Here is a 27220-nt window from a genome sequence, read left to right on the forward strand (position 1 = left end):
TGGCAGCAGCAGCGGCGGCGGGCAGCGGCGATCGCGGGCAGGTCAGCGGTCAGGCAGCTCGCTCCTCGGCTTCCACAGATGGGATCAAGCTGAGGAGCGAGGCAGACATTGTTTTTCTCCGCCCCTCCACATCTGATTGGAGGGCTAGCGTCACATGGACGCTAGCTCCAATCAGATCAGAGGGGGGTGACAAAAAGGTCACCAGGAGTGATCGTAGACCCGGGGGGCTAAGCCACCCCCCCTGGGGTCAAGTATAGGTCCCCCTGTACCTGCGTGCCGGGTGACCTTTCATTCACCCCGGTCACCCGGCGCGCAGGAGGGCGATCATTCTGTGACACAGGGTATGCGTCACAGGTCGGATTGGCACCGACTTTCATGACGCATACGCTGTCACAGGTCGGGAAGGGGTTAAGTGCATAAAGCATGTGAGAACATGATGCGAGGAACCAGATTATGGTAAAAAAAAATTTTTGAATGTGCCACAAAGTGATAGTTAGGTTAATGCGTTGAGGCGGTAGGCCAGCCTAAACAAATTCATTCTTAGGGCACGCTTAAAACTGTGGGGGATTGGGGATTAATCGTATCAACCTGGGTAGTGCATTCCAAAGAATTGGCGCAGCACGTGAAAAGTCTTGGAGACAGGAGTGGAGGTTCTGATTATTGAGGATGTTAACCTCAGGTGATTAGCAGAACGGAGGGCACGGGTAGGGTGGTAGGCTGAGACGAGGGAGGAAATGTAGGGTGGTGCTGAGCCATGGAGTGCTTTGTGGGTGATGGTAATAAGTTTATATTTAATTCTGGAGTGGATGGGTAACCAGTGTAATGACTGGAACAAGTTAGAGTCATCGGTATAACGATTGGTGAGGAATAAGATCCTGGCTGCAGCATTCAAGACAGATTGGAGAGGGGAGATTTTGGTAAGAGGGAGGCCGATTAGTAGAGAGTTACAATAGTCCAGACGAGAATGAATAAGAGAAACAGTAAGAGTTTTTGCAGAGTCGAAAGTAAGAAAAGGTCGAATTCTATAAATGTTTTTGAGGTGCAGATAACAAGAGTGAGCCAGTGATCGGATGTGGGGGTGAATGAAAGCTCGGAATCAAGTATGACCCCAAGACAGCGGGCATGTTGCTGGAGAGTAATGGTGGAACCACACACGGAAATGGCAATGTCGGGCAAAGGTAGGTTAGTAGAGGGAGGAAACACGAGGAGTTCAGTTTTTGACAGGTTCAGTTTCAGATAGAGGGAGGACATGATGTTAGAGACAACGGTAAAACAATCACTGGTGTTTTCTAAAAAGGCAGGCGTGATATCGGGAGAAGTGTATAACTGGGTGTCATCAGCATAGAGATGGTATTGGAAGCCAAATCTACTGATTGTTTGTCCAATAGGGGCAGTATACAAAGAGAAGAGGGGGCCTAGGACTGATCCTTGAGGAACCCCAACAGTAAGGGGAAGATGAGAGGAGGAACCTGCAAAAGATACAGTGAAGGAACGGTCAGATAGATAGGAGGAGAACCAGGAGAAAACGGTGTCCTTGAGGCTGATGGAGTGATGCATAGGGAGTAGGAGCTGATGATCCACAGTGTCAAATGCTGTGGAGAGATCCAAGAGAATTAGCATGGAGTAGTGACCATTAGATTTAGCAGTTAGTAGATCATTAGAGACTTTAGTGAAGGCAGTTTCAGTAGAGTGTAAAGAGCAGAAACCAGATTGAAGAGGGCCGAGAAGAGAGTTATCTTAGAGATAGCGGATAAGACGGGTGTGGACCAGGCGTACCAGGAGTTTAGAGATGAAGGGAAGATTAGAGACATGTCTATAGTTAGCGGCACACTTTTGGACGAGGGATGGTTTCTTAAGTAATGGATGTATGATGGCATGCTTAAATGAGGAGGGAAAGATACCAGAAGAGAAACAGAGGATGAATATTTTTGTTAGGTGAGAGGTGACAGCAGGGGAAAGGGACTGGAGGAGATGTGACGGAATGGAGTCACTGGTGCAAGTGATAGGGCGAGAAGATGCAAGGAGCCTGATTACTTCTTCTGTGACTGGTTCAAAATCAGAGAGTGAGCTAGATGCAGTGGAGGAGGGAGGACAGTGCATGGTATGAGGTGATTGGAAGATAATTTCCTGTCGGATATGGTCAATTTTTTTCTTTGAAATAATTGGCCAGATTGTCAGCGCGGAGATCGTTGAGTAGGGAATGAAAAGTGTCAAAGAGACGTTTAGGGCTATTGGACAGTGAGGTGATGAGAGTGTTGAAATAGATTTGTTTGGAGAGGTGAAGGGCAGAGTTGTATGTTTTAAGCATAAGGTCGTGGTCAGAGAGCAAGAGAGGGGAGTTTGTGAAATCATCCACTGAGCAAAGCCAGGAGAAGACCAAGTCAAGGGAGTTTCCATCTTCATGCGTGGGGGAGTTAGTATGCTGTGAGAGGCCAAAAGAGGAGGTTAGAGATAAAAGGTGAGAAGCAGATGGGGAGAGGAGAAAAGCAATGGGGATGTTGAAATCACCCATGATGAGGGTGGAGATGTCACAGGAGAGAAAATGTAGAAGCCAGGTGGCAAAGTGATCCAGGAACTGAAGAGAGGGGCCGGGAGGACGATACACCACTGCCATTAGCATGGAGAAGGGGATGTAGAGTCTGAGAGCATGGACTTCAAAAGAAGGGAAGATAAGTGTGGGTACTTAAGGGATAACTTGAAAGGTATATTTTGGTGATTGGAGCAGACCAACGCCTCCACCTGCTCTGTTGTCCGATCTTGGGGTATGAGAAAAGTGTAGTCCACCATATGAAAGAGCAGCAGCAGCGATGTGTTTGACTGCTGGATCCAGGTTTCAGTAAGAGCTAGAAGGTTAAGAGAATTAGAAAGTAAGAAGTCATGGATGAAGAGGAGTTTATTACACACTGAGCGAGAATTCCAAGGGCACAATTGAAAGAGACAGAAGGCATGCACGGAATATTAATAAATTTATAGGGGTTTCTGAGTGTAGCAGTTGGGAGGTTTGTCTTGCTATAACATGAGGGGCCGGGGTTTGGAGCGATATCTCTTGCGACTAGGAGGAGGATAGAAAGAGTGATCAGATGGTTAAGTGGTTTTTAATTAATAACCATTATGGTGGTATTATTAGGTCACTATGTGGTGGTAATAAGTGGTCATGGTGTGGTGGTATTTGTCTCTTGCATGTGGTATTATTGAAACTGGACAGATTTGTGGTGAAAAACCCACGCTGCCGTGCAAATCACGATCCAACAGTAAAGATGAAAGTAATGGTTTACTTTCTTTCTCTATGCGTTTCAAAGTCACAAGGACTTCTTCTCCTGAAGACAGTAGCGTAGTTACTGGGGGGGGCAGAGGGGGCCAAAGCCCCGGACCCCGTCCCATGAAGGGGCCCACTCGGAACCATGCCGGCTTCTGTCATAAGGCTGCACTGAAGGTGAGCACAGCAAATTGCCTGCTCCCTTATCTTCCTGAGACTCGGCACACTGGCTAGAACAGTGGCAGAGTCCTCAGTGCAGTGTAATGTGCAGAGGAGCTCACAGTTTCTGACCGGCTCCACTGTCAGTGCTCAGTCAGCTCAGCTCCATGCTCTGACTGATGCAGGCTGGGGCTCCCCTGGGTCCTAGTGCTCACCGTTGAGTTACCTCAGACACTGCCTGGGCCTGACCTCATTGCATGCTGTTAGCCTGCAGCACTTGAATCACAAATTGCCAGGGGCATTTATAAACTATTAAACGTTTTAATATATGCGCTCAGAGATAGACTTTTAAATAAACTAAACTCACTTTGTAAATGATTATAGAAAACCAAGTAGCCAGCCTGAATTGCAACCTCCTAGCATCGGTGAGGGTCAGGCACCGCCTACTTGACTCTTTAGAAAAACTTTTTCAATAGTGGAAAAATAAAATAATAAAGAAATTAATACTTCAGATACTGCACCATACAGCATTAACCATGTGGCTAGGAAGAGGAGATTGTCCCTAAATAGAGGAAAAAAGTTACCTTGAGGTAGACTTCCTTAAACTAATGGTACTTGGCAGTCCAGGTCCTGTGCATGGAAGATCCAAATGAAGCGGCAGCGATAACAGTATAATCCAAAGTGTTGCCACCAGGTAAGGCAGAGGGTGATTTAGTGCTGTAGGTTGCGGACGCTCGTCCCGGCCGGAGACGTACGTCCTCTCTGCAGTGCGCCCACCTGGGCTGGAAGCGGTAGCGGCGCACGCCGAGAAAAGCTAACAAGGTCCGCAGGACCTTGTGTGACGTCACGGTCACGTGATCACTCACGTGACTAGCTATGGAGAGCGGTGAAGCTCAAAAACATCCGACGCGTTTCTGAATCAGCGGATTCCTTCCTCGCGTCGGATGTTTTTGAGCTTCACCGCTCTCCATAGCTAGTCACGTGATAATTTCTTTATTATTTTATTTTTCCACTATTGAAAAAGTTTTTCTAAAGAGTCAAGTAGGCGGTGCCTGACCCTCACCGATGCTAGGAGGTTGCAATTCAGGCTGGCTACTTGGTTTTCTATAATCATTTACAAAGTGAGTTTAGTTTATTTAAAAGTCTATCTCTGAGCGCATATATTAAAACGTTTAATTATTTATTCATTTGGAGGAATTTGGTGGTATTATCCTAATATTTTGCAGCTGAGTAGACTAAAGCGCTAGCGCTGTGGCTGAGACATCCAGCATTTATAAACTACCTGCAAACTTCATCTGTTGGCGGCCAGAATGTATTATGATAATTAAAGTCAGGTATGTAATGATCTCTTGTGAATTCTCTTTCTGGTCTCCTTCTGGTTATTACTGAAGGTAGTGGAGCTGGTCAGATTGACAGAGGGGTTGCGAGTTCTCTTTCTGGGCTCCCTCTGGTGGTTACTGGAGGTAGTGGAGCTGATCTGACTGACAGAGGCTTGCCACCTGATAATGAGGATGACGATTGGAGATCTGGGGTTTCAGATTGGGATTTAAGACAGCTGACTCCCTCTATCCCTGCTGGTGATTTTCTTCCTGTGCCTTCTGAGGTCTGATGTCTCCTGCTTTGTCTCTGCATGGTTCAAGTTAAGTGGTTCATTTGCTATTCTGTTTGCATTTGATCTGGTTTTGTATATCTCTGCTTTTTGCGGGTCAGCCAACTCCGGCTGGGGCTGTGCTGAATCACCGCCCATATGTTACTGCTTGTGCCAGTTTGTTTTGTCCCCTGTTATATTGGTCTCTTTTTGCTTTGCTTTCAGAATATACCAGAGTGCTGATATAGTGGGGGCAAAGTCGTGCAACTTCAGTGTTTTTGTGCATCAGACGTGTTGGACATTTTGCAGGGTTTTTTGCGTGATTGCAGACAGTGTCTTTCCTTTCCTGTCTAGTCAGTGTGGGCACCATCATTTGCTCAGTCTATTTTCCTGCCTGCATTTGTTTTTTCATCTTGTCTCACCAACAATATATGTTTGGGGGCTAGCTATTCCTTTGGGGTCTGCTCTGGGGCAGTTTAGATTTCCCCTTTCTTGCTTTAGGCTTAGTTAGCTCTCTGGCTGTGCCGAGGCATCTAGGATCATCGTAGGTACGCTCCACGGCTACCGCTAGTTGTGTGGATAGGATCAGGGGTCTGCAATCCGCTTAATTACCAACCTCTCTAGTTTTCTGTGCCTTAGCCTGGGCCTGCTATCCTCTTCGGTGACCCATTCATAACATATCTCTGTGGGGTGAATGTGAGAGGATGGGGGCATGGTGGGAATTACGGAAAATGAGTAGGACAGGGCGGGGGGGCCTTATTATTAGTGTTTATTGTTTTGCACTACATGCACTACAGCCCATGTGCTGTTTGGGGGGCTGATGGGGAGGTAGAGGGCTTAATTTTCTTACAGCCGGGGTCTTATTATAAGCCCAGCCTGTGAGTATAACAAGCCCCCATACAGTAATCACGGCATGTAACCGTAAATTACTTATTATAATAAAGGTATTAAACCTCTCCTGACCAGTGATACCGGACGCTCATGGTTTGTGCAGCATCTATGAGCAACGGCTGTAGTGTCACAGCTGGGTATTCCCACGGTCAGTAAACGCTGCTGGTTGGACGCTGTGTACATCCACAGCGCCCAACCCGCAGCGTTCAGATGTTAGAGCATAGTGGATATCCCATGTCCACTATGCATGCTGAGACGCCCGCGGGTCACCCACAGAAACGGACATGCGGCACGTCTTTCCAGACCACAGCATGTCAATTTATCTCATGTAGACGCTCAGTCTCCGCAAAATAAATTTCCCCCGACAAGGTATTGGACACGGTGATTCAGCACAGTTCAATGAACACATGCAGAATCACCTGCGTTCAATAAACTTCATCGCTTTGGACACAGCGGACGTGTGCTGTGTCCAAAGCGCTGCCAATTACTGACTGTGTGCACCTACACAAAAGCTGTGGTGTTTCAGAGAAAAACATACTAATAACTGCTGGGAAGCGAGCGGTGCTGTGCACTAGTCCTACAGACAGGTCCCCGGCAGCATCTCCCCGCCGCGCTGACAGTGCAGCGCTGTGCACTAGTCCTACAGACAGGTCTCCGGCAGCATCTCCCCACCCGCTGACTGTGCGGCGCTGTGCACTAGTCCTACAGACAGGTCCTTGGCAGCATCTCCCAACACGCTGACAGTGCGGCGCTGTGCACTACTCCTACAGACAGGTCCCCGGCGGCTTCTCCCCACACGCTGACAGTGCGGCGCTGTGCACTATAGTAAAGACAGGTCCCCGGCAGCATCTCCCTGCCCGCTGACAGTGCGGCGCTGTGCACTAGTCCTACAGACAGGTCCCCGGCAGCATCTCCCAACACGCTGACAGTGCGGTGCTGTGCACTAGTCCTACAGACAGGTCCCCGGCAGCTTCTCCCCACACACTGACAGTGCGGTGCTGTGCTCTAATCCTACAGACATGTCCCTGGCGGCTTCTCCCAGCCTGCTGAAAGTGTGGCGCTGTGCACTAGCCCTACATACAGATCACCGGCAGCATCTCCCCACCCGCTGACAGTGCAGTGCTGTGCACTATTCCTACAGACAGGTCCCCGGCAGCACTATTGGAGTCCATGCATCCGAACAACATGCCGGTGGTGGGAGGGTCCAAGTCCAAATTTTGAACTGGTGCCCATAGGACTCTAGCTATGCCACTATGACAAAGGCAATATTTATGACACCAAAGATATGATTTCTGGTGGGGCCATATTTGATATTTGATCCATTGACTGTGTTATTACAGCCTGACCAGTCTCCTCCAGGGTTGCCAAATGTCCAGAAATTCCATGACAGTCTAAAAATTTGGCACTTTTTTTGCTCTGTATAAAAAACTTTTTTTTTTTAAGATGAAGAAACTTCTACAGATTATTTTGACGCAATTATCATTTTACAGTGAATACAGGATTATGGGCTGTAGACATGGATCACTTATAATCATTATCATTTATTATGGTTTTACAATGTGTTCATAAAAAATAATGTCTATTCGTGATTTTTCGATAAGGCGTCCTGAAAAAGTTAAAAGTCAAGTTGGCGTAAGTTCAAATGGGGACTGAAGAGACATTGACTTGCTCACTCACTGCTTAGCAAACCCAAATCTGAGGGTGGTACGGGCATGTCGAACTTGAGAAACTACCATTGGGCAGCCATAGTGATACGGGCCTTGGACTGGTTTCATGATCAGGGAGGAAACAATGGGTCTAGATAGAAAGGTCTCTTTCACCACTGGCCCTGACTTCGCTACTTTGGACCCCTAAGACACATTGTAACTAGACCAACCCCCTACCTTTTCTGGCACGTGAGCTACTTAAAATATGGGACTCCTCTATTTTGGCACTGTGTTTCTCAAACAACCCCGGTCCCATGACCCCAGTGTTTGACAAACCCAAGTTTCCCCCGGGTGTTGGAGTAGGATCGTTTTTGGCGTAGTCCAACACACCTAAACTCAGAGTGATGCACATCTCTAGGATGTTAAAGAGACAGTAGTCACTGGCGGAACTGAGGGAGGAATTTCCAGAACTCCACATCTCATGGTTTGCAACTACATTCGTTTGTGTCGTCTCTCCAACCTGCTTCATTAAACAAGACAGATATGACGCCACTGGAATCATTGATGATGAAAGAAACGAGCCCTGCACACTCAGTCTCACAAGTATACTCAAGTCTTATGTCAGAGAGAGCCGAGAATAAGTCATGGTTTGCCGTGGATTGGGAACGGGAGATTGGGCTAGAGTTTTCTTTTGAGCAGTGTAAAAAGCTTTCTTTTGTGCACACAGGCTCCCTCTGGCTTGTAGGGCTCAGAAGGCGAACTTTAAACTTTTAACTAGGTGGTACAGATGTCCAGCCCACCTTCATAGGATATATCTCTGCTGAAGATGTGATGCATCTGAGGGTACCATGCTCCACATCTGGTGAGATTGTCCACCAATTAAAAGACTTTGGAAAAAGGTCTTTGAAATGTATTCAAAGGTTTCTGGTGACATCATTCAAAGTAACCCACAGCTGGGCCTAGTGTCAATAGTGTCAATGATTGCAGGTTCCTTCAGGTGCTTCAAGGTAGGACTCCTAAAACATTGCATAACGGCCACTCATACTATCATTCCTAGGAAGTGGCGTTCTAAGACAGCCCCAAGTATCGGGGATTGGATAGTTGAAATGGATTTCCTATGTAGGATGGAGAGGCTATCCACCGTTACGACAGAGCGTGAGGATACGTTTTACAAAACATGGCAGGAATGGATTATGTTTCGCGAATTGCCTGAATTCCTAACACTCTTGGAGACAAATTAGTAGAGTACGGTAGAACAGAGAGGCAGTTAACACAAACGGGAGAGATTCAACTCTCCTCATACTTCACCCCTCAATCCCTTCTATTCCCCCTCCTCCCACTTTTTTCCGTACCCCTATTTACTACTTTCTCTTTTTTCTGTACTTTCTATTACCTACTCTACATTTTTTTTCTTCTTTTCATTCTATTTTGCTTCTCGGATATTTCTGATGATAAGGAATATGATACTCAAGACAGCATTATGGCAACTCTCTGGACAATCAATTAATGGTTATTGAGTGAATCGGACTCATGTAAGGCGTTTATGCTTTACTTGGTTGTCTTGCTGTTTTACTTGACTGTTTTGCTATTTTTGCTTTTCATTGTCCTTGCATGGATACTTTCTACTTTTTTGTATGTTATATATGAAAATATTAAAAAAATCTGTTAAAGATAAAAGTCAAGTTGGCAACCCTGGTCTCCATACAGTATGATATTACTTACTGAAAGGATGGCGGGCGCGAGTCTCCAATTCCACCTGTCCTCTCGATTGGAGGAGGAAGGTCTGTCCGGCTTTCTGTACTTTGGGAGCCGCCATCTGAGTGTGAACTTTCCGCCAAAACCAGCTACGGAAACATAAAATAACAAAAATGATAAGTACTGAATATACTTAGGGAATGAGGCTAAGACAGAGGATCCTCCATAAAGAAAACATGTCCAACTTTGACATTTCAAGACGGGAAGGAGTCCTATTCGCTGCTCAGTGGGTGGCTAAGTGCCTGTCCTGCCGTCATAACATTATGTCTATGTATCATGTGACTGCTACAGCCAATTACTGTCTAAGTTGTCACTGCTGAGGCCACTGATTGGCTGCACTAGTCACAAGACCGATGGATAGTATGCCAATTTTGGCACTTTGTTGTGTGACAGCACACTATAGGGAGTTTCCAATAGAGGAGGGTATGACATAGGGATTTAAAAGGGTCATCCACACTTTTTTTTTTACTTAAATGCATGTAACTGGGGCTAAAAAATAAATTTTGCAGTTGGGTTTAATTAAAAGTTTTGGACCATTTGTGTTCTGTGACTTCTGTGTTGCACTGTCTATTGCTGATGGCAGAATTATTTTACAGAATTTTCCGAATATATTGCAATTCAATGGGGAAAATCCGCACCCGCAAGAGAAAATGGACATGTCGCAGATTTTAAACACGCACCGAGGGTCACTTTACGCTGAGTAAAAGAGATGAAAGGTGCGCACGAGATTTCTATAAATCCTATCTGCTTTGCTGGAACTGTAAAACACTGCTTTTTTTGTGCAGCAAAAATACACAGCATAATTTTTTTTTTTTTAAACTCATCATTGGAACTCTATCTGTCTTCTTCTGACCTCCTCTCATCTGATTGATGACCACAGGCAACATCAACGTTGAATGTGCCGGAAACAAAAAGACTGTAAAAGCAAAACAGTGCCAAATTTTTAATGCAACCCAATTGCAAAACATATTTTTGCTCCAAGTAAATGCATTTGAGTTTAAAAAAAAAAAAAATCCCCAAAACGTGGACAACCCCTTTAGTGACCAATCACATTTTTTCAGATCTGATGTTACTTTATGATGAGTGGAGTGTTTCAACATTGTTTTTTTTTGTGACACACTGTACTTTGCTAGTGGTAAATTTAGATTGATATACTTTTTGGTGCAGGGGCACTATATTGGGGATTAAGAAGCACTGTGGGGGCATCATACTGTGTGGAGGGCAATGTGGGGGACACTACAGTGGCATCATATTGTGTTTTGGGAGCAGCATGTAGGGGTCACTGTGGGGTCATCATACTGTGTGAAGGGCAATGTGGGGGGGAACTATAGTGGCATCATATTGTGTTTTAAGAGCTGTGTGTTGGGGTCACTGTGGGGGCATCATACTGTGTGGAGGGCATTGTGGGGGACACTACAGTGGCATCATATAGTGTTTTGGGAGCTGCATGTAGGGGTCACTGTGGGGTCATCATACTGTGTGAAGGGCAATGTGGGGGGGAACTATAGTGGCATCATATTGTGTTTTAAGAGCTGTGTGTTGGGGTCACTGTGGGGGCATCATACTGTGTGGAGGGCATTGTGGGGGACACTACAGTGGCATCATATAGTGTTTTGGGAGCAGCATGTAGGGGTCACTGTGGGGTCATCATACTGTGTGAAGGGCAATGTGGGGGGGAACTATAGTGGCATCATATTGTGTTTTAAGAGCTGTGTGTTGGGGTCACTGTGGGGGCATCATACTGTGTGGAGGGCATTGTGGGGGACACTACAGTGGCATCATATAGTGTTTTGGGAGCTGCATGTAGGGGTCACTGTGGGGTCATCATACTGTGTGAAGGGCAATGTGGGGGGGAACTATAGTGGCATCATATTGTGTTTTGGGAGCTGCATGTAGGGGACACTGTGGGGTCATCATACTGTGTGAAGGGCAATGTGGGGGGGAACTATAGTGGCATCATATTGTGTTTTAGGAGCTGTGTGTTGGGGTCACTGTGGGGGAATCATACTGTGTGGAGGGCATTGTGGGGGACACTACAGTGGCATCATATTGTGTTTTGGGAGCTGTATGTAGGGGTCACTGTGGGGGCATCATACTGTGTGGAGGGCACTGTGGGGGACACTATAGTGGCATCATATTGTGTTTTTGGGAGCTGTGTGTAGGGGTCACTGTGGGGGCATCATACTGTGTGGAGGTCATTGTGGGGGGGAACTATAGTGGCATCATATTGTGTTTTTGGAAGCTGTGTGTAGGGGTCACTGTGAGGGCATCATACTGTGTGGAAGGCTTTGTGGGGGATACTATAGTGGCATCATATTGTGTTCTTGGGAGCTGTGTGTAGGGGTCACTGTTGGGGCATCATACTGTGTGGAGGGCATTGTGGGGGGCACTATAGTGGCATCATATTGCGTGTAGGGGTAACTGTGGGGGCATCAATATGTGTGTCCTGGGTTATCTTTGGGGCTTCAAACTGTGTGATGGTGCATCATACTGTGTAGGGGTCATAAAAGGCTTAATTGTGTGAGAACACTTAGGCTAAGGCTAGTTTCACATTAGCGTTTTTTTGCGCAGCGCATCGGGCGCATAAAAAACGCAAAACAAATGCGCTTTTTTTAAAGTCATGCGCACGCTGATGCGTCAAAAAAACGCAGCGTTGCTTGCGTTTTACATGCGTTTTTGCATGCGCTTGCGTTTTTTTATGCACATGCGTTTTTAGGTGTCATTTTTTCCATTGCCTAGAGCAGGGTTTCCCAACTCCAGTCCTCAAGGCACACCAACAGATCATGTTTTCAGGATTTCCTTTGTATTGCACAGGTGAAGCAATTATCACCTGAGCAATACTAAGGAAATCCTGAAAACATGATCTGTTGGTGTGCCTTGAGGACTGGAGTTGGGAAACCCTGGCCTAGAGAACATTCTAGACTTGTTTAACTCAAAAACGCATGCACAAAAAAACGCAACCGTGCGCAAGACCATGCGCACGCATGCGTTCCCATAGACTTCAATGTGTTGTTTTTGCGCATTCCGTGCGCATTCCGTGCGCAAGCGTGCACATGCGTTTTTTTGCCGAGACAGGGCACACCAAAAAATGCAACATGTTGCGTCTGGCGCGCCTGGCGCGAAAGACAAAAAAACGCATGCGCACAAAAACGCAAGTGTGCGCAAGACCATGTGCACGTCATGTTAAACATAGGTGCGCAGTGCGCATGCGCACGGGTGCGCACGATGCGCTGCGCACAAAAGCGCAAATGTGAAACCAGCCTAAGTGCCCACGTTGCAGAAATGCTGTGGAAATATACGCAGCATTTTGGAAACTCCCCGCTGCGTTTTCCCACAAAATACAAGTGTTTTTAGCTTGCGCTTTTCCAAGCGATTTGAAGCATCGCTTGGAAAAGTGATTGACAGGTTGGTCACACTTGTCAAGCATAGTGCTTGACAAGTGTGACCAACTTTTTACTATTGATGCCGCCTATGCAGCATCAATAGTAAAAGATAGAATATTAAAAATAATAAAAAAAAATAGAGATATACTCACCCTCCGTCGGCCCCCGGAGTCGTCCCGCCCCTCATTGGCGCTGCTGGCAACTTCCGTTCCCAGGGATGCCTTGCGACAATGACCTCTGATGATGTCATTTGTGCAATGCATCCCTGGGAATGGAAGTTGCCAGCAGCGCCATTGAGGGGCGGGACGACTCCGGGGGTTGACGGAGGGTGAGTATATCTCTATTTTTTATTTTTTTTATTATTTTTAATAGGAATATGGTACCCAGGGCATGGAGGAGAGTCTCCTCTCCTCCAGACCCTGGGTACCATCCGCATATGAAGCGCTCACTTCACGCATGGGGGGCATAGCCACGTGCGTAAAGTGAGCGTTTCAATACAATCCTATGGCGACGGAATCGCCGCGATTCTGCAGAAATAATGCACATGCTGCGGATTTTAACGCTATGCGATTCCGCAGCGGAAAAATCCGCAGCATGCTCACAGCAACTGCAGAATCCCATAGTATTCCATGGGGATGCAGTTTTTTAGCGTTTTTTTAAGCATTTCTGCAACGGAAACGCAAAAAAATGCAATGTGGGCACACGGGCTTCACTACAGGCACTATTTCTGTGTGGGTGCACAAAAAGGAGTAGGAATAGTTGAAGGTGGGGCTTAGCTGTAGAAAAAAATGCTGCAATATGTCTTCCTCTTCCCTGCTCTTTAAAGTAGGGAGGTATGATGTACCCCTGTTTATAGTGGAATAAAGATGGTGCTGGACACTTATTGCAGGGGTGAAGCCTCGTCCAGTATCCTGAATCAATGCTGTGTTAATAAAACAATTATATAATTAGATAAAAACACATGCGTTTGAAATTTGCATAAATGTGACTGTGCCATCACCACCACAGAGACAGGACACTGTTATGTGTGGTGAGAGGGCTGAGAACTGAACTCCTCTTGTTTCCCATGACACTGGCATAGTGCTTACCTGCAGCCACTAGAGGGAGCTCACTACATACAGGTTTATACAGCAAACAAGTTCAGTATTAACTGTATAAATCCATATTTAGTTAGCTCCCCCTAGTGGTGGCTACACAAATTCATAATTATCTCATTTATGGAAGTTCTGATCTTAGCCATCTCCAGACTAAGAGTTCCCTGAACCACATATTGCCCTTGGTTGCCACATTCAAGCAGAGAATGAATGGAGAGATGAACACATGTGTACTCTACACGCTCCATTTCCTTCCATGGGAGCCACAACCTCTCCATTCAGTCTCCACCTCTATGTGTTGTGACCTGAGGATCCTTCTGGAGATAAGTCTGGATCCCAGAGGTGGTGCATCTATCAGACATTTATGAAATATTCCATGACTTTTAATTCAAATAATCCCATATGATATAATTTTGGCAGCATGTCACCACCACTAGGGGGAGCTCACTCCTTTACCAGAAGACAACAGGGCTCCCCTTATACAAGTATATTATAAAATGAGAGGGCAAAGAAGGTCCTAAAAAAAATAAGGATAAATAATGCCCATTCTCACTCTGGGAGGGTTACCAAAAGTGACATCATATCAATTCCAGGTATGAAACCATGATAAATTGGGATAAAATCTCATTATTATTTTAAGCGGAAACTCACCCAGGACACCACTCTTCCATTAAAACACGGGAGTTTAGCATTGTCATCCGAAATCTCTTCTTTGACCACCCTGAAAGATTGAATGTGACAGGAGAGTCAGAGGCTGAACGTTTCATCATCTCAACAGCCAGCCGCCCTCTAGAAATACATATAGTCTTTTCACAGCCGCACTCGCACGCTCTTCCTCTGTAATCCATGCCAATTAGCTCAGTCGGTCTGCTGTCATCTCTTCACTATTTTAAGAGCCCATCGACTATAGCAAGGGAATAAATACTCCATAATTGCTTGTTTATGGGTACTCAGGTTCTACTTTCCGGATATTACAGCCACAATGTTCCATATAATTTTAGAACAACGCTATGCATGCAAAACATGATGGGGCAATTAAGGCCATTGCCTTAGAGGGGTTGTATAGGTTACTATTAGTGATGAGTGAACGTGCTGGGATAAGGTGTTATGTGAGCATGCTCAGGTACTAATAGAGTGTCTTCAGCGTGCTCGAATACTTTGCTCCAGTCCCCGCGGCTGCATGTCTCACAGCTGTTCGACAGCCACATGGATTGTCTAACAATCAGGAAATCCTTTCACGTGTTGCTGCTGTCTAACAGCCGTGAGACATGCAGCTGCGGGGACTCTAACATATTATTCCAGCACGCCAAAGTCACACGGTTAGCACCCGAGCATGCACAGATAACACCTTATCCCAGCACGATCGCTCATCACATCAATAGGTAGTGAAAAAAACGCAACAAAAACGTAGGTATAATTTTTTTGCAGCTTTTTTTGTTCCAATACCTCATTCTTTCGAATAGGACTTTTTTTCAATACTAAACTTTATCAGCATGCACAAGAGACAAATCTAGCATGCCAAAACCGCTGCAAAAAACGCGTGAAAAACGCAAAAAAAAAACCCACGGAAAACATGCTTTTTCTGCAGCTTCTTCTCAGTCAAGAGATCAGGTTTTGCTGCAGAAAAAAACTGCAACAAAAATGCCTAGTGTGAACTTACTCTGTTGGACTATCCTTGTAAACAAATTGGGGGTGGTCTGACCTCTACGATTCCCATGACATGGGAAAAAAAGGTGCTGCGCCAAGAGAGCTGCAGATCTTCAGTGACCGAGCAGCAGTACCAGGCACAGATTTACAAAAGGCGCCAGAGGGCTCCATCAATGTACAGAAGTTATGTCGCTTATCCAGGGTATGTAAATAATAGCTAATCTGACATTAAATTCATCCATTGGTTGTATAAATTATTCTTTTGAAAGCTGAAACCCTCCGAAATGTAGTTTAGGTTAAGAAAATAAATTGGCATCAATGCAGAAATATTGATCATTTAATGAACACAGAATGGTCAGATTTTGGCAAGACAAAGGTTTTGTCACCCGCAGAAAGTAATGTGATATTCAAACAAATAATTAACTTAAAATACAAATATAGGTTGCATAACATTGGTGACTGAAGTTGTGGTGCTATTAGAGTCATATTTAATATTTTGTGTGACTTCCATAAGCTTGAAGGACTGCATCCATGCGGTTCAACAGTGATCCATACAATTTATTAATGAAGTCATCAGGAATAGCAAAGAATGCAGTCTTACATGCCTCCCATGAGTTCATCTAGATTCTTTGGTTTTGTCTTCCAGGCTTCCTCTTTCATCCTACCCCAAACATGCTCAATGATGTTCATGTCTGGTGACTGGGATGGCCAGTCCTTGAGCACCTTGATCTTTTTTGCCTGGAGGAACTTTGTTGTAGAGATGGATGTATGAGATGGAGCACCATCCTGCTGCAGAATTTGACCATTTTATGATTTGGAATATAAGAGGTAGCTAATACTTCTTGATATTTTAGGCTATTGATATTGCCTTCCACCTTGCAAATGTTTCGCACACCCCCATGCTGAATGTAACCCAAGACCATGATCTTTCCAATACCAAATTTAACTGTTTTCTGTGTGTATTTTGGATCCATTCTGGCTCTAGTAGGTCTCCTGCAGTATTTGCAGCGGCTGTGGTGTAATTCTACTGAAGATTCATCAGAGAAATCCACCTTCTTCCACTTTTCCAGTGTCCATCTGTTTAGCAGTCTGTGGGACTTTGCAAATGCCACACGGTTTTTTATTTGCCTTTTGTTTAGTGCTGGCTTCTGGGCACTGATTCAACCATGGAGGCCATTTCGAGACAGAATCCTACAAACTGTTCTAGTTGACACAGGGACTTGAGGTGACCAGGCCTGTTGGAGCTCTGCTGCAGTGGAAGAGGCGCTTGCTTTGGATTTTCTAACAAACGCTCCTCCTGATCACTTGTCTTGTGGGGTCTGCCGGACCTGGGCTTGTCAAACACATCTCCAGTCTCTTCAAATCTTTTTTTAATTCTTTGTACTTGACGCTGAAATACATTAAAGGTGCCAGCCACCTCTGCAGTGGATCTGGTCTTCAGCCTCTTGATAATCCAGGCTTTGGTAGCAGGGTGGATTTTTGGCAAGTTGTCAAAGGTCAAGTTGCAGCTCAAGTGAAGGTCTGGGGTGCTGGATTTCTTTTTATACACACCCGCTAACTACCCGATCTTTTACTGAGCACAGGTGAGGATGTAAACTAGGATTGGGTGCATTATATGACCAGGCGACAAAACTTTTGTCTTGCCACAATCTGACTATTCTGTGTCCATTAAATGATCAATATTTCTGCATTGATGTCAAATTATTTTCTTAACCTAAACCACATTTCGGAGGGTTTCAGCTTTCAAAAGAATAATTTATACAACCAATGGATGAATTTAATGTCAGGTTATAAGCTTTTATTTACATAACATGGATAAGCGACACAACTTCTGTCAGGGAGTGTATTGGAGAAGAAGATAAAAAGAGGATGGCGGCTCGTGTAATATGTACAGTCTAATGAAGGGTAACTAAGTCCCGAAATGCGTTAAACTCCAAATAAAGAAAAAATATTTTACTGCAGAGTCATCTTTTCAATGAATCGTCCATTTGCTTTGCAATGCTTCAGCCGTGCACTCAAGGTATTTTAATGCCATAATATATTACTAGGGGCAACACCAAGCAATACAGACCCACTGGGGTGGGGGGCAGACCTCCACTTAATGACACACACTATATCGTGATTTATGATGAATTATTTCTGTTTTATTCTTTTATATATTTTATTGTATTTCATCCTTTGTTGTGTTCTTAGCAGATTGTAATATAATACTATTTTTTATAGTTCAGATTATTCTCCACATGGTGCCGACACATGAACTCTACAGAATGCATTTGTTCACTTGGTGGAGGTTGTACTAGATTTGCATCTCTCATGCCGGCATTGTCCACCGATGGTCACACCAAAACAGGATGTGGAAGTTCAGCATCCGGTTTACTGTGTATAGCAGATAATGGTCCGGAGGCATTCTTAACAGATTTGTCTAGAGTCAGTGTCTGCCGTACTCAATATATGTCATTGCTCCACGTCTGGGAGCATGCCATATATTTCAGGCACTTGTCCATCAAAGTAGGCGGTAAGGGGTAATGTTTCTCATTGTGGAGAGTGACATGCCAAGCCTGGCATGTCAGAGTGATGAGACTTATAAGCCATGCAATGCTACTCTGGGAAATTACAGAAGCGAATTGTCTCTTTATGGAGGAAGAGGACTAGCACTATAGCATCACCTATTCCAGGACTTTTTGCTTTTTTTCGGGACCTTTTGGTACCTTCCCCAGTTTTCATGTATCTAAAAAAAAAATAGCTATTTACTTTGTTACCCTATTGTTAGATTATTAGATCTGTTGATTTTTCATTTATTCCTCTTCTACTGTTGTGCTTTTTATCTTTTTTTTTAATTGCAAGGCATCAATGGATATTTGACTTTTGTGATTTTATTACATCACTCCAGGGAGTAATTCCCTTATGTATATATAATATATTTTTCAAGCAGAAAATTGATAACATCAGGGACAGTTTTGGTCAACAACCCCCAGAGCCCTTCCTCCCGACTTCCCAGCCCTCCACCTTCAAAACCAACTTCTCCACCATTACAGAAGATCGACTCTCCACTCTACTCTCAAGATCACATCTCACCACCTGTGCACTCGACCCGATCCCATCCCACTTCATCCCAAACCTCACCACAGTCTTCATCCCAACCCTAACCCATCTCTTCAACCTATCACTAACAACTGGTGTTTTCCCCTCAAGCTTTAAACATGCCTCCATCACACCTATCCTCAAAAAGCCCTCTCTTGACCCATCCTCTGTATCTAGCTATCGCCCTATATCACTTCTCCCATACGCCTCCAAGCTACTGGAACAACACGTCTACCTTGAACTGTCCTCCCATCTCTCTTCTTGCTCCCTCTTCGACCGCTTACAATCTGGCTTCCGGTCACACCACTCCACTGAAACTGCCCTTACTAAGGTCACCAATGACCTCTTAACTGCCAAGAGCAAGCGACACTACTCTGTCCTCCTCCTCCTGGACCTGTCGGCTGCCTTTGACACAGTGGACCATTCCCTATTATTACAGACCCTCTCATCCCTCGGCATCACAGACTTGGCCCTCTCCTGGATCTCATCATACCTAACAGACCGGACATTCAGCGTCTCCCACTCACACACCACCTCCTCACCTCGCCCCCTATCTGTCGGAGTCCCACAAGGTTCAGTCCTAGGGCCCCTGCTGTTCTCTATTTACACCTTTGGCCTGGGACAGCTCATAGAATCTCATGGCTTTCAGTATCATCTTTATGCTGATGACACACAGATCTACATCTCTGGACCAGATATCACCTCCCTACTAACCAGAATCCCTCAATGTCTGTCCACTATTTCATCCTTCTTCTCCACTAGATATCTGAAACTCAACATGGACAAAACAGAATTCATCATCTTTCCCCCATCTCACGTGACCCCCCCTACGAACCTATCAATTACAGTAAATGACTGCCCACTCTCCCCAGTCCCACAAGCTCGCTGCCTCGGAGTAATCCTTGATGCTGATCTCTCCTTCAAACCACATATTCAAACCCTTTCCACTTCCTGCCGACTTCAACTCAAAAATATTTCACGCATCCGTTCATTCCTCACCCAAGAATCTGCAAAAACCCTAGTCCATGCCCTCATCATCTCTCGCCTTGACTACTGCAACCTCATGCTCTGCGGCCTCCCCTCAAACACTCTCGCACCCCTCCAATCTATTCTAAACTCTGCTGCCCGACTAATCCACCTGTCCCCCCGCTATTCCCCAGCTTCTCCCCTCTGTCAATCCCTTCACTGGCTCCCAATTGCCCAGAGACTCCATTACAAAACCCTAACCATGACATACAAAGCCATCCACAACTTGTCTCCTCCATACATCTGTGAACTCGTCTCCCGGTACTTTCCTGCACGCAACCTCCGATCCTCACAAGATCTCCTTCTCTACTCCCCTCTTATCTCCTCTTCCCACAATCGCATACAAGATTTCTCTCGCGCATCACCCCTACTCTGGAACTCTCTACCACAACATATCAGACTCTCACCTACCATCGAAACCTTCAAAAAGAGCCTGAAGACCCACCTCTTCCGACAAGCCTATAACCTGCAGTAACCACCGATCGACCAAACCGCTGCACGACCAGCTCTACCCTCGCCTACTGTATTATCACCCATCCCTTGAAGATTGTGAGCCCTCGCGGGCAGGGTCCTCTCTCCTCCTGTACCAGTTATGACTTGTATTGTTTAAGATTATTGTACTTGTTTTTATGTATACCCCCCTCACATGTAAAGCGCCATGGAATAAATGGCGCTATAACAATAAATAATAATAATAATAATAATATATATATATATATATATATATATATACACACATATAGATATACATATATACACTTCTCAAAAAAATAAAGGGAACACAAACAACAGAATATAACTCCAAGTAAATCAAACTTCTGTGAAATCAAACTGTCCACTTAGGAAGCAACACTGATTGACAATCAATTTCACATGCTGTTGTGCAAATGGAATAGACAACAGATGCAAATTATTGGCAATTATCAAGACACATTCAATAAACGAGTGGTTCTGCAGGTGGGGACCACAGACCACATCTCAGAACCAATGCTTTCTGGCTGATGTTTTGGTCACTTTTGAATGTTAGTTGTGCTTTCACACTCGTGGTAGCATGAGACAGACTCTACAACCCACACAAGTGTCTCAGGTGGTGCAGCTCATCCAGGATGGCACATCAATGCGAGCTGTGGCAAGAAGGTTTGCTGTGTCTTTCAGTGTAGTGTCCAGAGGCTGGAGGCGGTACCAGGAGACAGGCCAGTACACCAGGAGATGTGGAGGGGGCCATAGGAGGGCAACAACCCAGCAGCAGGACTGCTACCTCAGCCTTTGTGCAAGGAGGAGAAGGAAGAGCACTGCCAGAGCCCTGCAAAATGACCTCCAGCAGGCCACAAATGTGCATATGTCTGCACAAACGGTTAGAAACCGACTCCGTGAGAATGGTCTGAGTGCCCGACGTCCACAGATGGGGGTTGTGCTCACAGCCCAACACCTTGCAGGACACTTGGCATTTGCCACAGAACACCAGGATTGGCAAATTCACCACTGGCGCCCTGTGCTCTTCACAGATGAAAGCAGGTTCACACTGAGCACATGTGACAGACGTGACAGAGTCTGGAGACGTCATGGAGAGCAATCTGCTGCCTGAAACATCCTTCAGCATGACCAGTTTGGCAGTGGGTCAGTAGTTGTGTGGGGTGGCATTTCTTTGGAGGGCCGCACAGCCCTCCATGTGCTCGCCAGAGGTAGCCTGACTGCCAGTAGGTACCGAGATGAGATCCTCAGACCCCTTGTGAGACCATATGCTGGTGCGGTTTTCCCTGGGTTCCTCCTAATGCGGACAATGCCAGACCTCATGTGGCTGGAGTGTGTCAGCAGTTCCTGCAAGATGAAGGCACTGAAGCTATGGACTGGCCCGCTGGTTCCCCAGACCTGAATCCGATTGAGCACATCTGGGACATCATGTCTCGCTCCATCCACCATCAGGTTGCACCAGACTGTCCAGGAGTTAGTGAATGCTTTAGGCCAGGTCTGGGAGGAGATCCCTCAGGAGACCATCCGCCGCCTCATCAGGAGCATGCCCAGGCGTTGTAGGGAGGTCATACAAGCACGTGGAGGCCACACACACTATTGAGCATAATTTCCTTGTCTTGAGGCATTTCCACTGAAGTTGGATCAATCTGTAATTTGATTTTTTTATATATATACACACACATATATATATATATATATATATATATATATATATATATATATATATATATATACTGTATATATTTCAATAAGATTATCATAGACCATCTTTTTATTTAATGTATGAGAAAAACGGATAGAGTTTAAACAGCAATTTTCATCAGAGTTTGGTCAGTTTTATTAGTTTTTCTTCACTGATGAGAAAAAAAAAATCTCCAGCTTCTTCTATCAGTCAATGAAAAACGGACTGCACATGGATGGCACCCGGGTGCAGTCCGATTTTTTTCACGGATCTGTAGACTTTTATTGCCGAGTTTGATCTGACATTCGGATCAATATCGGACATGTTTCTGAGATTTTCACGGACCACTCGTTCCAAGGAAAAAAAAATCGAACATGTGAACAGCCCTATAGCCTTATGATAGGTACGAAAGCAATCCGTGAAAAAAATGGATGGCACTCGTACGTGAAAAATGAACGTGTAAATGTGCCTAAATTGTACATAATGAAGGGTGTATTTCTCAGTCGAAATGCATTGTACGCATCAAATAAAGAATTATGCTCAGTCATAATGCCATATTTATCCAGCATCACTGATTCCGGTCTGACTACTTCGGATTATTACACTTTGTATTCACTGTTTCTTGTCCATCGAGGTTATAATAGATATCTCTATTTATAAATGTTATTTTAGCAGTTGATCTCATTTTAAAGATTTCAGTTTGCATAAACCCATGAATATAGTTGGGGGTAATGGGAGACTCAACACTGCCCAAAGTCTACATCTGTGAGGTACAGCTCCATAAAACAATCCTGTCTTTTCAATAGGAAGAGAAAGTGTCACAGGGTTACCGTGACAGTGTGGAGCCAGAGGACTACAGCGTCTAATTGCTCCTACTCCAGCGCTGAAAAGAAGCATTTATCCTTCATTTTTTTGTGTTTATTTCTTCTAGCAGAACAGGGGTTAATCAGCCATGTTGGAAATTCTGTACTCAGCTTAGCCACTCCTTTTCCCTTTATAATCTGGGCTCTGTTACAAATCCTTGTCAGAGCTAGCATTTGCTGTATGGCTAACGGTGGAAGAGGAGCACATATGAGAAGGAGAGTTGGAGGAGTTATTAGTGACTGTTGCTTGGTTTGTATGTGTGGTAATTCCATATTCTTCTCTATTTTGGTTTATTCCCTTACCTCCATGCCCCGATGCATTCCTCTGTTATATGCGAGTGAATATTTTGTATGCTTGGAGTTTTCTGTTAACCCTTGTTTGTGTTGCCTTGTTTGTCGGGTTGGTGTACTACAGTGCACAGGAGCGCCCCCTCTTCCCTAGGTGGGGGAAGAGAACAGATGGAGAGCTAATTCAGGAGATAGGGCAAAGGTGGAGGCCCCGGCATCTTCACCTTCAAAAGTATCCCTGGGAGTAGTGCGAGTTAGGGCACCCCTTAGTGTCAGGGACAGGAAAGGAGCCTGTTGTCCCGGGTTTCCCAACAGCTGTGTCAAGACAGAAAGAACTGCAATGGTCACCGATTCTCAAGGGAAAGACTGGGACGGGTCGAAATCCAGTCTGGTGAAACCTGATTTACGATGGAATGGATCATTTTGAATGTAGTCTTTTAATGGATGAATGGACAGGTACAGGTGACCTAAGGAATGCATCATTAGAGCATAACAATAGCAATCTGGGCGCCTTGAGAGCAAAGGCCCCCATACATGATAGATAACTGTCAGTTCTCTCCTGACTCTCCCACACTTTGACTTGACTGATTGCTCCCACAACTCTCTAAGGCCCCTTTCACATATCAGTTTTTTGGCGTCAGTCACAATCCGTCGCAGATTGTGAAAAGCTGATGTGACGGATCCGTTTTTTCGCCAGACCCGACTGCCCTACTTGGTAATAATAATTGGAGCATGCTCAGTTTAAAAAAACGGAATCCGTCGCTGGATTCCATCATTTGACAGACAGCGACGGATGCGGCTCCCATAAGCTTCCTTTCTAGCAAATGATGGACGGCGCCGGATCTGTCGCTGTCCAACTTTTCGACGGAGACAAAAATCGTCACTTTGTCCGTCGTCTCTGGCCGCCAGATACAAATAGCTTCTCTTGTTAAGGTTTGCTGCTTTCGTTCTTATTAACAAGGGACAAAGTGGGAAACCATTATCCAAAATGATCCAGCTTTTATGGAAAGTTAATATAAACACAGATTACAATTATAGGATAAGTGAATTATGTCATAAAATGGAGAGATTAGGTAGATGGAGAGCACTGAAACGGAAATATGTATCTTCAGCCTAAGAAATGACAATCCCGGGCTTATCTAATTATACTAGAGCAGAGATGTCATATTAGTATAATGAGCCCTTGGGGAAATCCACTGCAAATCTTGCAATACTTTACAGAGGTCACAGGTCAACACCAGGGAATGCCCACAACTTTAAGATTCCTTTTACACTCCAAATTTGTTTCCTTTGAGTTGTATTGAAGTTACTGGATCTGGACATCACACGTCAATGCTCATCGTAGTAAGATCTGAACCTGGCAAACTTAGGAAGAACTGGAAGGGAGGATTCTGCTCTTCCTTAGACTTTATAGGATGCAATAAAGTGGTCAAGGAGCAGCTCGGTCAACGCCTACACTTTAAAAATCAATGGGCAGAATCCACTGCACATAAAAAAGCCTGTCAGGGGATTAAGTGAACAATAGAGTGTATTAAAACACAGCGGTGCAGGGGGAATGTCAAGTGAGGAGGGTTTACAAGCCAAGCATGGAGAAAATGCACCAGAGTGCCAGGACTCCCTGGTTGCTTGGTCTCCATCTCTACAGATTACGAGCAAAGGAAGATTAAATCATGTGTGTAAACTTTATTCAGTGAGAACAGAAAGGCTCACAAATAAAAGATAAAGGGGTTTCACATCTTCTGCATACCATACTAGTTATGTGCACTCCCTATCCACAGCAGAAGACTACTGGAATTCATCCACTTCTTTAGGCAATGGGGTTAGCTCTACTGGAAACATGTCTAGGGGCTGAAAAGATATACTCCAATAGAAGAAACCTTTTTAAACGCGTATTCCCATTTTATATCCACAGGAACCTTGGTATTCACTTCTATAAAGAGATTGGAGAATTCCTGACCCATATTCCACCCAGCGAGATGGTCAACTCTCCATTCAATCTGCCACATGTAGCCATATCTCGTGGTAGACCTACTGATGGAGGTTATCTATTGGATATTAGATTAAATAACTGTTTAAAATTAAGGACATATTCCCGGTCATGTATGTCTGTTGACGGTTCATGGATGGATTGAGGCTTGTGACTTGACCTTGAGCTTAATATACCATGGCATACCAGGACATCTGGCAATGGTCAGACTTCACTGACTTCAAAGATCTACTAAATGCCATATGCTATAAAAAAAAAAATGGCATAGAGCATTTTACATTAATATAACTTCTTAACTATTTAAGAAAAATTAGGATGCCTCACACTGGTCCCATGAGTACTTCTTTACACTATAAGGATTGGATGAAAACCACCTTACAAAACTACCCACAATTTGCCACAATAAAAATCATGTTCTTCACCTGTGCTCATGTGAATTCTCAGTAAGTCCAGGGGAAGTACATGATTTGTATCATGTGCCCGGCTTTCTAAGAAATTGACGCAAATTGCAGGTAATTTTGTAGAGCGCTTCTTGTCTGTGCACTATATTATCGCCCCACAAACACTGGAAGAAAATCTAACTTTAGTCAGTTTACCAACATCAGTTCTCAAGTACCCGACATATGCCATGAAATGAGAACTCTACTCACATCTGTAGCTATTTCAGAGACACTGACAACAACCACATCGCCTGTGGAATAGTCCGAAAATCCTGCAAACATGACTTGCTGGGTATGGAAGGACTTAAATAAGCAGCCCTCCCATCAAAATTTTTATCCTCTTAATATATAGCACTTTGTACTTACAATTGCTCATTTTTGCCCTTCTACCCAGTAAATTCTTCTCTTTCCATTGGATCTAAGACATCTTGATTAAAAATAGAATCTGAATCCTTCTAAGCTTTATGTAGGAACAGGAGGTCAATTTTCCCTACATGTGTCATCACTGCAAAAGACCCTGGCAGGGGGGAAGAGGGAGCAGCTGGGTCAGATGTTGAAGCAGGGGATGACTCATGCAGGGAAAAGACACTTCCTGATTTGACATAGAGCAGATAAAAGAGGAGAATTATCTAGGTAGAAAGGCAAAATGAGCAAATGTAAGTGCACAGTGCCTTTGCTGAGAGTGATTCTTAAGCTGAGAAACGCTAATCTAAAGAAACAAAAATTGATTTTCATGCTTCTTATGATTGCCAACTTTTCTAGGGCATTTAACTCCCAGTCCCAGCTTTAGACATCTCAAGAACTCCTCCAACCCACCCCACAATGCCCAATTTAAGGCATGGTTTACATAACGCCCACCCACTTTTATCCAGAAGTTGTGGGAAATCGGGGACAGTTGGCAACTGTGAACTCTATAGTGATATGAGTCCTCTCATTGTTTCTGGTCGAATAAAGTGGCTCTTTGAGACAAAGCTCCTTTTATGTTGAGAGGAGCCTCAGAGCTACATCCTTTTAGGTATGTCCCTTTAAAGATAAAGGGATTTCTGGGATTAATATCTCTGTGACTTAAGAACCGAATGAGATTCAAGACAGTACGTGGAAGAGTATGCAAAATGCTTACGTGCTGTCACATGACCGTCCACTCGCACTGGAAATACAGGGAAGTCATGACTGTGAGCTCATTGCACAATGTCAATATTCAGCAATCTGCAGTTACATAAAATGAGTTCAGAAATGTGTCTACAGCTCGGAAAACCATAGCATTGTATGCTCAAGCAAAAACACCCCATTTGTCCCACGGGTGGAATATGATATTGGAACTCATTCACTCCTATGGGATTGAGCTGCAATACTATACACTGTCCAAGGTCAGGAGTGGCACCGATTCAGAATGAAAATGGCCATGCTTTTATAATCATGGACAATGCAATAGGTTGAATGATTTAGTACTAGGAGCAAAAATTAACTGCAACCAGGATAAGCCACATATTTTAAGTGTTTATATCTCACTAGATAACCTATTTAATTTTTCTTTCAGTGCCGATTAATGGGGACCTTGAAGAAATTCACAATCCTACGTTACTGATTTTGTAATTCTGCCTTAGAACTGTCATAATACTGTCCCCTATGGGCTAAAATAAATATCAGAAAATGAGAAGAGATTTTCCTATCGGGCTGGACTAACTTTGTAATTGATGGTTGCTTAGGATAATGCACTGCAAGAACAGGTTAAATGTCTCTAAAAAATATCCTGTTTGTCATACACAGAAAAGCTGCGGTTTCCAAATCCAGTGATCCATTATAATAATGGTACAATATACAGACAACAGTAATCAGAGTTAAATCCTTCATTCTTGAAATTACACCAGGGTAAACTTTGTCTCTACTAAGAGGACGTCAATTACTATTCTCCACTACAAAGACCTTTTTGAATCAAGGTTACCATCCAAGAACAATTGAAAACC

General features: G+C 44.5%; 1 protein-coding gene across 3 annotated transcripts in view; it reads right to left on the bottom strand.

Annotated features, from left to right (window-relative positions):
- DVL1 (dishevelled segment polarity protein 1) overlaps positions 1 to 27220 on the bottom strand; it is a 233975-nt gene that overhangs the window by 126804 nt on the left and 79951 nt on the right. For all 3 annotated transcript variants that reach the window (XM_073585432.1, XM_073585433.1, XM_073585434.1), the window contains exons 2-3: positions 14424 to 14493; positions 9263 to 9384 (exon numbers count right to left, since the gene is read on the bottom strand). In XM_073585432.1, the coding sequence (XP_073441533.1) occupies positions 9263 to 9384; positions 14424 to 14493 (192 nt within the window). The remainder of the gene's footprint in view (positions 1 to 9262; positions 9385 to 14423; positions 14494 to 27220) is intronic.

This window comes from Dendrobates tinctorius, unplaced genomic scaffold (genome assembly GCF_039654945.1).
Source record: "Dendrobates tinctorius isolate UK_male_01 unplaced genomic scaffold, ASM3965494v1 ptg000086l, whole genome shotgun sequence".
Classification (NCBI taxonomy): domain Eukaryota; kingdom Metazoa; phylum Chordata; class Amphibia; order Anura; family Dendrobatidae; genus Dendrobates; species Dendrobates tinctorius.